The sequence below is a fragment of the Callorhinus ursinus genome, unplaced genomic scaffold (genome assembly GCF_003265705.2).
Source record: "Callorhinus ursinus isolate GAN/ISIS: 27379988/994484 unplaced genomic scaffold, GSC_fseal_2.0 scaffold20, whole genome shotgun sequence".
Classification (NCBI taxonomy): Eukaryota; Metazoa; Chordata; class Mammalia; order Carnivora; family Otariidae; genus Callorhinus; species Callorhinus ursinus.
In genome coordinates this window covers 18,524,578-18,539,009 of record NW_027397082.1, presented here as the reverse complement: position 1 = coordinate 18,539,009, position 14,432 = coordinate 18,524,578, and the positions used below count along the sequence as shown (strand labels likewise).

Genomic DNA, 14,432 nt, shown 5'->3' with positions numbered 1-14,432 from the left:
ACTGTCTCTGGGAGCAGTGCCCTGCTCCTGGCTCCCCCTTGGCTCTGGAGGGTTCTCCACAGACCTGGCATAGACATTGGGATGTGGACGGAGCATGGGCAGCCCCTTTAGGGGCTGAATTCTAGATGATGATGGGGCTCCTCTTCGGAGTTCTTAGAACAGATCTATGTAAATGGGCCAAGAGATGGACTTTTACAATGGAGGGCAAGGAGTCCTTTGCCACTGCTTCATGTCCTTGTTCATTTCATAGGAAAGGAATCCATAAGCAGCAAAGGCAAGGGAGGCTATACCTCTCTGAACCTAACTGGCTTCCACTAGGGCCAGGAGACTTAGGAGGCGCGTGAGGATAGGCAGGGGTTCCCTAGGCAGATGGGACCAGAACCTGGGAGATTACCTTAACTCTGTCTTTGAGAAATGAGGTCAGAGTAAGAGATGAAGAAAAACAAACAAAAGACACTAAAAAGACCATCCCATACAAATCAATTTTTAATAACTTCAACTTGCCACCAGCTTCCAGCTCCATCTCTTCCAGGGTTTATAACTGTGGAGAACACACTATATGCCCCAGGCTGAGCTACCCCATCTAGCGATCAGATGACTCAGCCCCTGATCTCTCAGAAATCTACGTCTATGTATGGCAGCGTGCTGGTGGGTTCTCTGGAACTAGTGCATATCTGCTCCATGTGGGAGCCACAACTCTGGTTCCCAGGGAAGGCAAGTATCCTAAAGCGATTTGAAGCTAAGTAGGAATAGCAGCCAGGGAGGTCCCAGACCTGCTCTCACTGCTGGTTTCCTGCACTTACTCCCAGAGTCTTCCTGTGCTGCTTGCTCCCTGCCAGCCTGAGGGCTTTAGAAAGTGCTTTAGAAGGGGGGAATCTCAGAGCAGCTACTTTGAAAGCAGCCAAGGGGTAGGGAAAGCCTACAGTAGTCCAATGGAGGTTGTCCAGAGGAGGAATCATGGGCCAACTTCCCAAAGGCCAGGAGACTCGCCTGTGGCCCCACCCTGAATATGGGTAGACAGAATGGCCTCTCCATGATGCTCACCTGGCCCCTTTCAGATGGAGGGCACCCTGCCCCCAGCAGGTTCTCTCCCTTCCAGGCACCAGACCACAGCAGGAACAGATTCCTCCCCAGAGGAAATTCTTAGGGAGGCTGGCTGTAAACAACAGCCGGGTGAGGGGGCGGAACAGTGGAGGGGAGCTCAGGAGAGGCAGGAGAGGCTCCCAGAGGAGAAGGTGATTGGGAAGGTGGGGAGGCTGCTGGAAAGGGAACCAGCAAAGTAGGCACCTGAGGGCTCCAGAAAACCTGTCAATGTTTATTTCACACACACACCCTAAAGACAGTTTAAACCAGACTGAAAATTAGAAGCTAAGGTTGTGACCCTATAGTGCTGACCAATCAATGGGTTGGAAGGCAGGGGAAGCTAACAGGTACTCCTGGTGCCAAGAATCAAATCCAGAAATTGGTGGCCGGACAGCAGGGCATTGAGCAGATTCTAATCTCCAGTCTCCCAGATTTAGAAAGTAGAAAAAAGATCCTCCATTCCTACCCTACCTTGAGCTGAGCTAAGGGTCCTAACGACAGGACAGAGTGCCTGCAGGGGCAGGGGACACAGATTTCAAGCCCAGCTCAGCCCCAGGCCAAAAGAAAGCAGAAATGGCTCCATCTATATCTGAGTCTGATTTTAGAAGCCTCGGAGAACCAGTGACTCTCAGGATATTGGCATCATTCTAAGACTTGCCTCAACAGCTCCTGAAAATTAGTCAGCAGCCACAATTTGTAATCTCAATTGCAAATGTGAGGGGGTATCCAGGGAGCCCATGCTGGAAGTCCCCATATTCTTAAAGGCTTCTCCCTGTGCCCACCCAAACCCTCCCCAAATAAGATTATCCCTGGTTTGCCCCTCCTGGCCCCTGCTGTCCAAGCTCCACTGAAGCACGGCCTTCACCGAGAGAACTCGGTATCTGTGTTATTCTCCAACCTTGGGGACAGCCCCTCTCCCCTCAGTCCCCCTGCAGCCCAGGAGCCTCATGGGTAAGGGCAGTCAGCAGCTGCTCAGATATGCGTGGCCTCAGGAGATAGTGGAGAACTCCTTGAGCAGGACTTCCTGGCTGAGTGTGTGGAAGGCCAGGTTTCTCCGGACGTTGGTGCTAATGGATCGAACCTGGGAAAGGGTTGGGGAAGGTGAGAGGGCATAGGCAGAGAGAAAACAGAGGAGAGAGTTGGTTACACACAACAGAGGGCAGTGCCTGAGGGACAAAGCCAAGATGCAGTGCTACATGTTTCTCTCTTAGGAGATGAACCTTAACGGCTATCATTTCTGCAGGCAAATCAGCAAACAGTTATGTATAAGTGGAAGGAAAAAAGAGGGGCCGAGAGACAGAAACTTTAGTGGATGTGAGAAGAGCATCTGGGCACCTGAAGAGGTAGAGGTAAGCACAGACAGGGAAGGAGGGTGAGCTCAGGCCTTTGTCTTTGCCTTGGCCATGCAGAGGAGGACTGGTCTGATCAGTGGTCTGATAGAGGAGGAGAAAATGAGGCCAGAGAATGCACTTCTGATCTTCTCACTCTTTCTATTTATCTACTTTTCTGGGTTGGAAAGAACACCTAGAGATGCAGCCCCTGTCTGGCATAGATGGCAGGAGTATGATCCAAAGGAGGCCAATGACCTGAAGCAGGTCATACAGCTTGTGAGACCCAGGCTTGGAAGCAGGACCCAGGTTTAACTCCCAGTCCAGCACTCTTTCCATACCACAAAGAAGCCCCCCTGCTTTAGAGAAAAGACTGGGGCATATCCCTGCTGTGTGCCCACTGCTCCCCTCACATGCTTTCTCCCCATAGACTGAGACCCTTGCCGAAGGGTTGCCCGTATCAGTGGGAAAAGGACCCGTGGAGATGGAGTCAAAGGGCCAAACTTCCTACTCTGAGTGGGTTCTAGGAGGAATCCATCGCACTCTCAAAGGAGCATCATTCATGGGAAATAGAAGTGAATGGTGTATGAGAGACAAAGTGGGGGAAAAAGGAGAAAAAGCATATATATCTACCCTGGGCCTCAAAGACCAGGGAGCTTTCCTCCAATTTCTGCTTAGCTATGGGAAATGTAATGAAGTCATTAGGCAGGAGGCAGAGAAAAGGGCAGCATGGCAACCAGCAGGCAGCTCAAGGTCATTAGCTCCGAGTCAGACCAGACCCCCTTTGCTCCCTTGTGTCAGAGGTATAGATACAAGGAGAACTGAGTCAGGCGTGGCTAGTACCAAAGGGCCTGAGACAGAGCTCCCCTAACTCTCTCCTCCACAGTCTTTTCATCTCCAATGTCCTACTCTCTTTGTGAAGTCTGCACCCCTAGTAAAACCCCCACATCAACTTAAAGACTTGCCATGCACCCTATAAAGATGCTTGAATCTGCTCTCTTTATTTCTTATTATTTTTTTTTAAAGATTTTATTTGACTGAGAGAGACACAGCGAGAGAGGGAACACAAGCAAGAGGAGCGGGAGAGGGAGAGGGAGAAGCAGGCTTCCCGCTGAGCAGGGAGCCCGATGTGGGGCTCGATCCCAGGACCCTGGGATCATGACCTGAGCCGAAGGCAGACGCTTAACGACTGAGCCACCCAGGCGCCCCTCTGCTCTCTTTATATTAATGGCTTCCCCCTGTTCCCAACTCACTCACTTGCAGAGCAGATCTTCCTCACCCTGGGGAAGTCCAAAATCTCAGGAATCTCACATCAGGGTCAGAGCTGGACTGTGTTTAGCACAAGACAGATAATCTACAATCCAGCACCTTCATCACAAACATGGCAGGGGGGAGTAAAAGCTGGGCTGAGGTGCGTTCTACCCCAGCAGCACGAGGGCTGAACTATGGGAAGGAGGTATAGTGTGTCCTGGTCTCAGCCCCCAGCCACAATGTTCATTTACAACCAGGCAGGTGGAGTGGCAGGACTGACAGGCAGGTCTAGCTTTTTCCGAGAGCAGCTCTGAGCACAGGGCACGAGAGAGACCATCAACAGGGAGAGCCAGGTTCTGTGGCAGTGCTGACTCGGGGGTGGGGTAGGAGGCAGAGCAAATGTTCACTGGCTCCAGGTGGCCACGGGAGGGGGCTGCAGGAAGCTGAGTGACTGGAAAGTGGGGTGGGGGTAGGGAGTGAAGACTGGAGAACTAGACTGGGAGGGCACTCAGACCAGAAGCCGGTTAGGAATTTAGGAAGAAGTGTTGCATAAGGAGGAGAAGAATCAATGACTCTCATTAGTTGCTTGGAGGACAGGATAAGGAGTAATGAGCCAGAGCTGCCATGGGGAACACACGTCAAACCCCAGGCCCAGCTGGAGCTGTTCAAGGGCTGTCTCCATGGCTGCAGAAGAGAGATGGACAGGCAATGCTGCCTCAGAGAACCTTAACCCTCACCCTTGCCCGCCTGGCACCAGTACCCTGGGGAGTATCTTCTCTCACCGCCTGGTCCTGGGCTGCTTTGGAAGAGAAGTTCCACACCCAATCTCAGCAGACCCCTCAAGTCTTACTTCATCAGCCTTTGGCAAACTGTGGTTGTTCCCTAGATGCCCGGCTGCACAGTATAACCCACTGGCTGGGAAACGGCCCTCAAGAGACATAGGCAGAGATGGAGGCAGAGCAGACTCACCAGCTCTTTGAAGAAGGCAGCTTCCTTGTGCTGCTCCGAGTAGCGCTCATACTGGTCCAGGCCATCCTGCAGCTTTAGTGTGAGCGTGTCATAGTTGGCTCGTACTACCTCCAGCACCTGGGGGAGGTCAAGGGCCAGGCAGGACTTAGGCCATTCAAACCCTAGGTCACTCGGTGCCCACACCCCTCCTGCTGCCCTTGTGGGTTAGATTCAGTCTCTCCATAGACTATGCTCACTATTTATCACCCAGAAAAAAGTCTGGCCTCAGAGAGCAATTCCTCAAGTTTCTGGGACCATTTTTTTAAAAAGATTGTATTTATTTATTTGACAGAGCTAGCAGGCGCACAAGCAGGGGGAGCAGCAGAGGGAGAGGGAGAAGCAGGCTTCCCTCTGAGCAGGGAGCCCGATGTAGGGCTCGATCCCAGGACCCTGGGATCATGACCTGAGCCGAAGGCAGAGGTTTAACCGACTGAGCCACCCAGGCACCCTCTGGGACCATTTTCTAATCTCTTCTATTCCTGGCTTTTCCTGACCCATCCCTCCTGGCCACCAAGGCTGTTTACTCTGGATATGGTAAAAGAGCACGAGAAGAAGTGACAGAACAGTGAGTGTCTAAGCCAGCAGCACCCTGATACCATAAATGTGTTCTCAGCCATATCTTGCAGCTTTCTTTGGCCAGGTTGTCACAGTTGCTGAGTAAGACTTTCCCAGTGTCTCCTTTTTCCCTTTCTGGGAACCACATTTCTTCAGTCCCGGGATGTTCCTCAGCACCATCTGCCACTTGTTTTCATCTCTCCATTCCAACTCAGTCTTCCCATCCATTGCCTGGATCGAACTTTTGGGCCTTCCAGCCTTGGGATGTAGGGGACACTTTCTTGACTAAGCTAGAGCTGACTGCATCTTTTGTTCTGATGACGGGTCTCTCCCCGTTCTCTAACTTTCTATGGGGGGTGGATTCAGACCTCCACTGACTCCAGGAACCTTGGATCTCCGTGGTTCCAAAAGGAAGTTCTGATGTGACTTCAGTTGTTAAGACCATGAATTAAATAAAGGCAAGGACACTTAGGGGTAAAGGCACTACATCAATATAGAAGTGAGCTGGGCAGAAAGGAGAGACCAGGAGAGGGAATGACTGTTGACTGTGGTAATTTGGGTGCTAGCTATTTTGTAACTTGATCTGACTAGGGAGCGAAGTCTACGACGTCATGGAGAGCTCCCAGCTCAGTAGGAACTTGGGAGGAATAAGTGAGGCTTAATTCTTTTTTTTTTTTTTTTAAGATTTTATTTATTTATTTGCCAGAGGGGGAGAGAGAGAGAGAGAGCATGAGCAGGGGGAGTGGTAGGCAGAAGGAGAAGCAGGCTTCCCGCTGAGCAGGGAGCCCAATGCAGGACTTGATCCCAGGACCCTGGGATCATGACCTGAGCTGAAGGCAGACACTCAACCGACTGAGCTACCCAGGAGTCCCATTGTGAGGCTTAATTCTAACAGAAGGTAGGGGTGAAGAGAATAAGCTAGAGTCAGGACTGGTGAAAGGGATTGAAGATGGCCTCCTGAGGGGCACAAAGTACCTCTAGGCTGTTCTCACCAATTCAGTCTTGTGTCAGGACATACTTCTCTTGGTAGCAAATACTTCTTTCTGCCTGCCAAGAATTTCTGAGGGGAGAGTAATGATGGCGAACACAGGGAAGGCTGTGTCCTCGAGTTTGAGGGGGAAGGGACAGCTAGGGCAAAGGTCTGGCCTAGGCTCCAGGCTCAGTCTCCTTTCCTCCAGACACTCAGCTCCTCAAGGTCCCTCTGCCTGGCTATGTCCCACAGACCCTATTTTTGGCTGGCGCCTTTCCTTCTAGTTCCATTTGTCAGCTCTGTCAGCAGGAGGACCAGTACTCAGCAATGGCAGTCACCCACAAAGTAATCCAGCCCTTTCATGCATGTGGGCTGTGCTTGCAGCTGAGATATCTATAGCCAAGGTCTTGGCCCAGAAGCGAATGTCTCAAACCCCGAAAACAGCAAAATTCCTCCAAGATGGAACCAGCAGGAACCAGACAGAACAGAATAATACATGCATTCCCTAACCCTGAACTCTGGGCAGCCTCAGCAATGCCTATGACCCAGCATCCTGGGCTCAGCCTTCCCTAAGGGATATCAGGTTAAAACAAATACCATGCTAAAGCCAATTCTGAGAAGGTGCAGCCTGTCAAGAGATGCTACATCCTGGGGCCCCTGGGTGGCTCAGTTGTTACGTGTCTGCCTTCGGCTCGGGTCATAGTTTCAGGGTCCTGGGATCGAGCCCTGCATTGGGCTCCCTGCTCAGCGGGAAGCCTGCTTCTCCCTCTCCCACTCCCCCTGCTTGTGTTCCCTCTCTCACTGTGTCTCTCTCTGTCAAATAAATGGGTGGAATCTTTAAAAAAAAAAAAAAAAAAAAAGGAAAGACGCTACATCCTGAGAGCCTCAGGCCTCAGGCCATGCTGCCCTGATTACCTGGGCTTTCTCCTCTTGCCACAGCCAAGTGGAAGGTCTAAGATCTCACTCAGAACAGGGATTTTTCATTTCCCAACAAATTTGGCTTTTGTCAGAAGAATTTAGTTCCGTTTCTTTAAGGGAGGTGAAAGCAGAGAAGGTCCTTGAGCTATCAGTTCCTTGGAAGGAAACCAGAGGCCTGGATGGACTTAGTGCATGATCTCAGCTCTCCTCTTATCCAGGCCTTACTTCCTTTCTTCTTTTTTTACCCACAGGTAAGCTGCCCTTCAGTTCACTCAGCCTCTTCCATCTCCCACCCTATTCACCTCTCTTAAATTCCCAGGAGATAAGTTCAGGTCTGGGCCCTAGGCCACTTGGGACTCTGGAGCAGTAGGGCTACCTTCCTATTCTAGGACTTTGCTTTCTGTAGCTTCAGACTCTAGGAACATAGCTCATTTGGGCTTCACATTCCACACTGGCCTGGGACATGGCAAAGGGCAGTACTCAGGCAAAAGGCAATCTCCCAGAGTGCTTCTATCTTAGGTTTTACCACAATTTGCAGTCTCTGGCTTCCATCTCCCAAGTGCAAGCCCACCTTCTGTCATCAGGTGGTTGCGCTTATGGGCTTCCTAGAACAACCTCAGCTCAAGGCAGCTCCAAAAGCAGAAAAACATCAACAAGCCATAGGCTCTCTAAGGAGTCCTCACACCCCCACATATGGCCCTCAGTAGACAGAAGCCTGGGTCCTGGCAAAGGACCTAATAGAAAGAGAACTTAATTGGGAATCCCACTCTTTTCTTTTTTATTAACATATAATGTATGTGGGTACAGGTCTGTGATTCATCAGTCTTAAAATTCACAGCGCTCACCATAGCACATACCACTCTTACTATGGATCTCAGACAATTTACCTAACCTCTTTGAGCCTCAGCCTGTCTCTCTCTATAAAATGATTTTTTTTTAGATTTTTATTTATTTATTTGAGAGAGAAAGAGAGAGCATGAGTGGGGTGAGGGGCAGAAGGAGAAGCAGGCTGAGCAGGGAGCCTGATGCAGGACTTGATCCCGGGACTCCGGGATAATGACCTGAGCTGAAGGCAGACACTCAACTGACTCAACCACTCAGGCATCCCTATAAAATGGAATTTGAAGTCACCTTCCTAAAAGGACATGGGAATAAACGTTTTGATTCCTGAAAGTAACATACAACTGATAAAAACATTATCATCCCAATGACTACACAGCTATCTGGACAGCTCCAGGGACTCAAGAGGAACTGTCTTCACAGCCCAGGAAGTACTTACCTATTTCAAACTAACCCAAAGAACCTATGTGTATAAATAATTCTTCACCACAAAGGAACATCTTCTGGATTTAAGTGGAAGACACAAATGGCCTCCTTTTTAAAGATCATATGCCCTCTTCTTTGCCTTGAAACACTCTGTCTCAGGTGAGGGAAGAACAAACTGGGAGCGGGGTAGGGACCTAAACCCCTCCTGAGGTCTCTAGAGAAGGGCCTGACATAGGCTTTAAGGTCAGAGAGACATAAATTTTGGTCCCATATCAACCACTAGTGAGCTATGTAAACTTAAACACATTACTTAATCTCTTTGAACCTCAGTTTTCTTATATGTAAAATGGGGATAACACCACCTATACTATAAGCTTATAAAGCTGATATAAGGATGATATGAGATGATGGTCCAATGTCTGGCACATAAGGAATAGTCAGTAAATGGTTACTAATTTTACAATGAAAAGTTCTTTCTGGTATCTCCAAATAGTTCTAACCATAAGCCAGGAGATAGGGCCTTGCACATCTTCATTCAGATTCTAGTAAAGAAGAAACCTAATTTCTCTATTCAATATGAAAGCAGGCTTCCATAATGACCCCACTATCTTGAGTGTATCTGGCAATGCATTAGCCAGAAGTCAAAGAGTGTCCAGTACCCACTGTTTAACAATCTTGGTGTAATGCAAGAGAATACAGGTTAAAGAAAAACTGAGCAGAGATGCCCAGAGAGGTCAGTTTTGCATAATACAGGTTGTCAAGCTCCTGGCCATATCAGGATCAGGAGGGAGAAAGATCCCAGTGCACAAAGTTTGTTATTTAAAAAAAAGTTAGTTTGGGGCGCCTGGGTGGCTCAGTTGGTTAAGCGACTGCCTTCGGCTCCGGTCATGATCCCAGGGTCCTGGGATCGTGTCCCGCATCGGGCTCCCTGCTCGGTGGGAAGCCTGCTTCTCCCTCTCCCACTCCCCCCGCTTGTGTTCCCTCTCTCTCTGTCTCTCTCTCTCTCTCTGTCAATTAAATAAATAAAATCTTTAAAAAAAAAAAAGTTAGTTCAAAATTGCTGATAAAGTTTCAGACACACAGACCTTTGCCCAAGCACATACAATAGGCATTACCCACAGACTATTCAGTAGCCTGTGCCCCATTTTTTATTTTATTTTTTTTTTAGCAGAGCCTTTGAAATGGGAAGTAACTTCTAGCCTAAAGATAGCAGCGAAGGAGAATCACCAATGGAAAAGTTCTTGGCAAATGGCTATCCAATCTTGATGTCAGAGGTCTATGCCTTGTGCCTGAAAAATTGCTTAGTCTCAAATCTCTGAGGTACTGAATTCCCAGAAGGAGAATTAGCAGACAACTAAGTAATAGGATGTGACATGACAGCAAACTTATGTTCATTACCTTCTCAAGAGGAACTGACATCTACAGTATAACCTATTTGGGGAGAGTATATAAGGCTGCAACCAGCCCATGTCCAGCCTGGGTAACATATACGGCTTTCCCTAGAAGACAGGCAGCCAAATGAGGATGAAGCACAAGATGACAATAGAGACTTCTTATAGAAGAGGAAATAAACATGGAATCTATCAAGACTGCAGTGGGATGTAATAGAAAGAGGCTACAGAGTTAGAGAAACCTGGGTTCCTATCTTGGCAGCATCATCTAGCATTTATATGACCTTGACCTGTCTAAGCTTTAGTTTTTTTATCAGTACAACAGTCATCATACAATTTCTTAATAATATTATGAAGATTAGAGATAATACATGAAATAAACATAAAAATATAAATCATGTAGCCAACAGAAGGTGCCAATGAATGACGGCTAATGAGATTGAAACAAAAAAAGAAATGGAAATAGGAAATACTTGATGCATTCGAATAAGATGAATGAGGTGGTGAAATGGTGGCCAGGAAGTCTGGAGCTCTCACTAATATATAAGGAGAGTGATATGGAAGGCAACCATACCTCTTTTTGCCAAAGTGTTACTATGGGGACAGAACCATAGAAATAATAGTTCTGGAAGGAACCTTTGAAATCACCTACCTAATCCATGGCCCTCATTTCACAGTTGAAGAAACAGATGTCCAGAAAGATTGTAAAGTACCCAAAAACACAAAGCTGGAATTAGACAAGAGAGTCTTCTGACTCCCAATCCAGTGCTCTTCCTATATTGGCAAGCTAGTTTAACCTGGGGCACATTCCTTTTTTTTTTTTTTTAAAGATTTTATTTATTTATTCATGAGAGACAGAGAGAGAGAGGCAGAGGGAGAAGCAGGCTCCCAAGGAGCAGGGAACCCATGTGGGACTCGATCCCAGGACCCCGGGATCATGACCTGAGCTGAAGGCAGACGCTTAACCATCTGAGCCACCCAGGTACCCCTGGGGCACATTCCTTACTTTACAGGCTAAGCTTAATTTTTCAGAGAACAAACATTCAAGGAATTCAAACTCACTCCTAAGAAGTGGGAAGCATGATCTGTAGAGAGCTGGAAAGGTAATCTGGTGAAGGCCTGGTTTGATGCTTAAGTTTTCTTTTCTTTTTTTTTTTTTAAGATTTTATTTATTTATTTGAGAGCGAGAATGAGAGAGAGAGCACATGAGAGGGGGGAGGGTCAGAGGGAGAAGCAGACTCCCTGCTGAGCAGGGAGCCCGATGTGGGACTCGATCCCGGGACTCCAGGATCATGACCTGAGCCGAAGGCAGTCGCTTAACCAAATGAGCCACCCAGGTGCCCGATGCTTAAGTTTTCATTACTACCAGGTCCCTCAGGGCTCCAGGACTTGTCAATTTCCACCAATAGCAGCTGAAGATCCTGCTCAGCCCTGCTGTAGTTGGTATCAACTATCACCAAAACTGTACAGACCACTCCAAACTCCAAACTCATTATCAGCAAAATCTATTTTGGGTTGCTATTTTATTTTTATTATTTTTATTTTTATTTTAGAAAGAGAGAGAGAGAACACAAGCATGAGGGGCAGAGGGAGAAGGAGAGAGACTCTCACTGAGCACAGAGCCCACACAGGGCTCACTCTCAGGACCCTGAGGATCATGATCTGAGCCGAAACTAAGAGTTGGACACTCAACCGACCACCACCCAGGTGCCCCTAGGTTGCTATTTTAATTATTTAGTACTCATTTAGAAGCTTGAAGTACAAAGGTCTTTAATCTTTCATGGGCTTCTTTGGCTGCAGCCATCAGGTGGTCTCCAGGCTTGGGACTCGGGGTGTTAAAAAGATTCAATGAGGGGCAACTGGGTGGCTCAGTCGGTTAAGCATCTGCCTTTGGCTCAGGTTGTGATTTCAGGGTCCTGGGATAAAGTCCACGTTGGGCTCCCTGCTCAGCAGGGAGTCTGCTTCTCCCTCTCCCCGTCCCCCTCCCCGCCACTCATGCCTGCTCTCTCTCAAATAAATAAAATCCTTTTTTTTTAAGATTTTTATTTATTTATTTGACAGAGAGAGAGAGAGAGAGAGAGAGACAGCGAGAGAGGGAACACAAGCAGGGGGAGTGGGAAAGAGAGACGCAGGCTTCCCGCTGAGCAGGGAGCCCAATGTAGGGCTCAACCTCAGGACCCTGGGATCATGACCTGAGCCAAAGGCAGTCACTTAACCAACTGAGCCACCCAGGCATCCCTAAATAAAATCTTAAAAAAAAAAAAAAGATTCAATGAATACCTTCTACAATGTGACCTCTCCCCTTCTTTTTAAAGTAAGCTCTATGGCCAACATGGGGCTCAAACTCATGACTCCGAGATCAAGAGTCCTGGGATTCACCGACTGAGCCACTCAGGGGCCCCAAAATACATTCTACAATGAATGCTCATACCTCAAGGCCAATTTTCCATTCTCTGAAAGAGACTGTAACTACTCCATTCCCACTTCCATGCCCTTCTGCTTTTACCCTCCCAAACCCCTATCATAGGAAAATTAATCTCTGGATGATTTGAAACAGATAGAGTAATTATAAGGAGGAAAGATGATAAAGGCTTTTTAGAGGATTTTCATGATAATCTCCATCTATCTCTCCCACTGTACTCTGGCTATTTGCTCTATTTCAGATGTTTATTCACTAGTTAGAGACTATGATTTTTTTGGCTCCATTTTTTTTCTATAAGGTAGGAAAAGACAGCTTGAAAGATCAGGCTCTGAAACCACAAACAAGAGCATCACCAGGCGTAACTCTGCATATTGCCTTTGCTTCTCTCTCTCAGGGTTTGAGAGAGCTGACCAGGTACTGCTTATTCTACGAGCTGATGACATATCAATAATGAAAGAATTTGGTCCATGGCAAGTTGTTGGGAAATGAAATTCATCCCTTGCAATGGTTCCACCTTTGGGACAAACCTATCCTGGTGCCCAGAGAACCAAAAAGATTAGACTAAAAAGGTTTGCTCTCCATGCCACCTGTCTAAACTGTTCATTGCTCTAGCATAATGTCCTATCTCTAAAGAAATAGTGCTGAGCAGAGTAGGCCTTCAACAACAGTCAGTGGCAAATGGACTGCTAGAGGGTAGACGAGTGGCCAAGTAGCTGCAGCCAGTTTTTATGGTAAATGCAGACTGAGATCTTCCTTTCATTGTCCCTGGAAGAACACACTAAGTCAGCCAGGAAGTCTGAAAACATTTTCCTTCTACCCAGTAAACTTCCTGAAACTCAAAGGAAGATACCCTTTCCTCTAAAAATGAGAATGACCTACTCAAGGCACTGCCTAGCTCCCTTCTCTTAATCTGTTATAGGGCTGAAATGCTCTGTAAACTTTGGCAAGAGACTGAAGAGAAATTGCAGGTCTGATCCTTCCTTTTTTCTCTGAAAGGACGTAATCTGTGTAGCCACCCATCTTTCTTGTACTCTCCCCAAACCAGACCTTCCCCAGAACTGGTGATGTGTCTCTCAGTGAGGAACAAGCCTTTCTTCCCCCAGAAGCAATAAAGACCTGTCCCTAACCTTGCGATTTCACCAGTGTAAGGACAGCCTCTCAGTGGCAATCCCACAGGTAACTGGTGCTCTGGTCAGGCGCTGGACTGCATGGAAGCAGAATTCGGGTGATAAAGAAGCAAAAAGACAATTCCTCCTCCTCCCTAATCCAAATTTATTCTTCCAAATCCAGAACTAGCTAAGCAAGAAGCACTGCAAAGATGTTCATCATGATGGATCAGTACCGGGTCTAGTTGTACTCGGGCCCTGAAAAAGAGTTTCAACCAATAGCTACTAATTTTCAAAAGAACATAGTCAGAAATATGGCTGTATTTCACTCTCATATGGAATTTAAGAAACACAAGAAAAAAACGATTAAAGGAAAAAAGAGAGACAAACCAAAAAACAGACTCCTCACTAGAGAGAACAAACTGGTGGTTGCTGGAGCACAGGTGGGTCGGGGATGGGTGAGATATAAGGGGATTAAGAGGACAATTATCTTTTTTTTTTTAAGATTTTATTCATTTATTTGAGAGACGAGAGTGTGAGAGAGAGAAAGCAGGAGAGGGGGGAGGGTCAAAGGGAGAAGTAGACTCCCCACTGAGTGGGGAGCCCACTGCGAGGCTCGATCCTAGGACTCCAGGATCGTGACCTGAGCTGAAGACAGATGCACAACCGACTGAGCCACCCAGGCGCCCTAGAGGACATTTATCTTGATGATGAGCACTGAGTAATGCATGGAATTGCTGAGTCACTATAGTGTACAATTGAAACTAAATAACACTGTATGTTAATTATGCTGGAATTAAAAAAAAAAAGAGTACGGCTCTAGAGTCAGCCTGCCTGAACTCATCCTAGCTCCACCACTTACTAGCAAGTTAGCCTGGGGGAGCCTCAGTTTCCTCATCTGTAAAATGAGGAGTATAATAATGTTCTTCATAGAGAAGTGGTTGTGAGGATTAGATAAGGCAACAGATATAAAGTGCCAATCATACTACTTGACAACACAGAGTGCTTTACATTATTAGGATTCTCTTTCATTTTAATATAACTCCATGAATAACTGCTTTTGTTTTCTTTAATTTAAATTCAATTAATTAACATATAGTGTATTTTTTTCTAACAATCTTTCACTTTTTTTTT

The 14,432-nt window shown here is 47.2% G+C and overlaps 1 protein-coding gene across 6 annotated transcripts in view; it reads right to left on the bottom strand.

Annotated features, from left to right (window-relative positions):
• Positions 1-473: 473 nt before the first annotated feature.
• Positions 474-14,432, bottom strand: part of ARMH3 (armadillo like helical domain containing 3) — a 182,046-nt gene continuing 168,087 nt past the window's right edge. For 5 of the 6 annotated variants that reach the window (XM_025880599.2, XM_073904278.1, XM_073904279.1 and 2 more), the window contains 2 exons: positions 4,632-4,748; positions 474-2,164 (listed from right to left, as the gene is read on the bottom strand). In XM_025880599.2, the coding sequence (XP_025736384.1) occupies positions 2,072-2,164; positions 4,632-4,748 (210 nt within the window). In that variant the 3' untranslated portion in view covers positions 474-2,071. Of the gene's footprint in view, positions 2,165-4,631; positions 4,749-14,432 lie in introns of those variants that run through there. The other variant, XM_073904280.1, reaches the window with a different exon arrangement.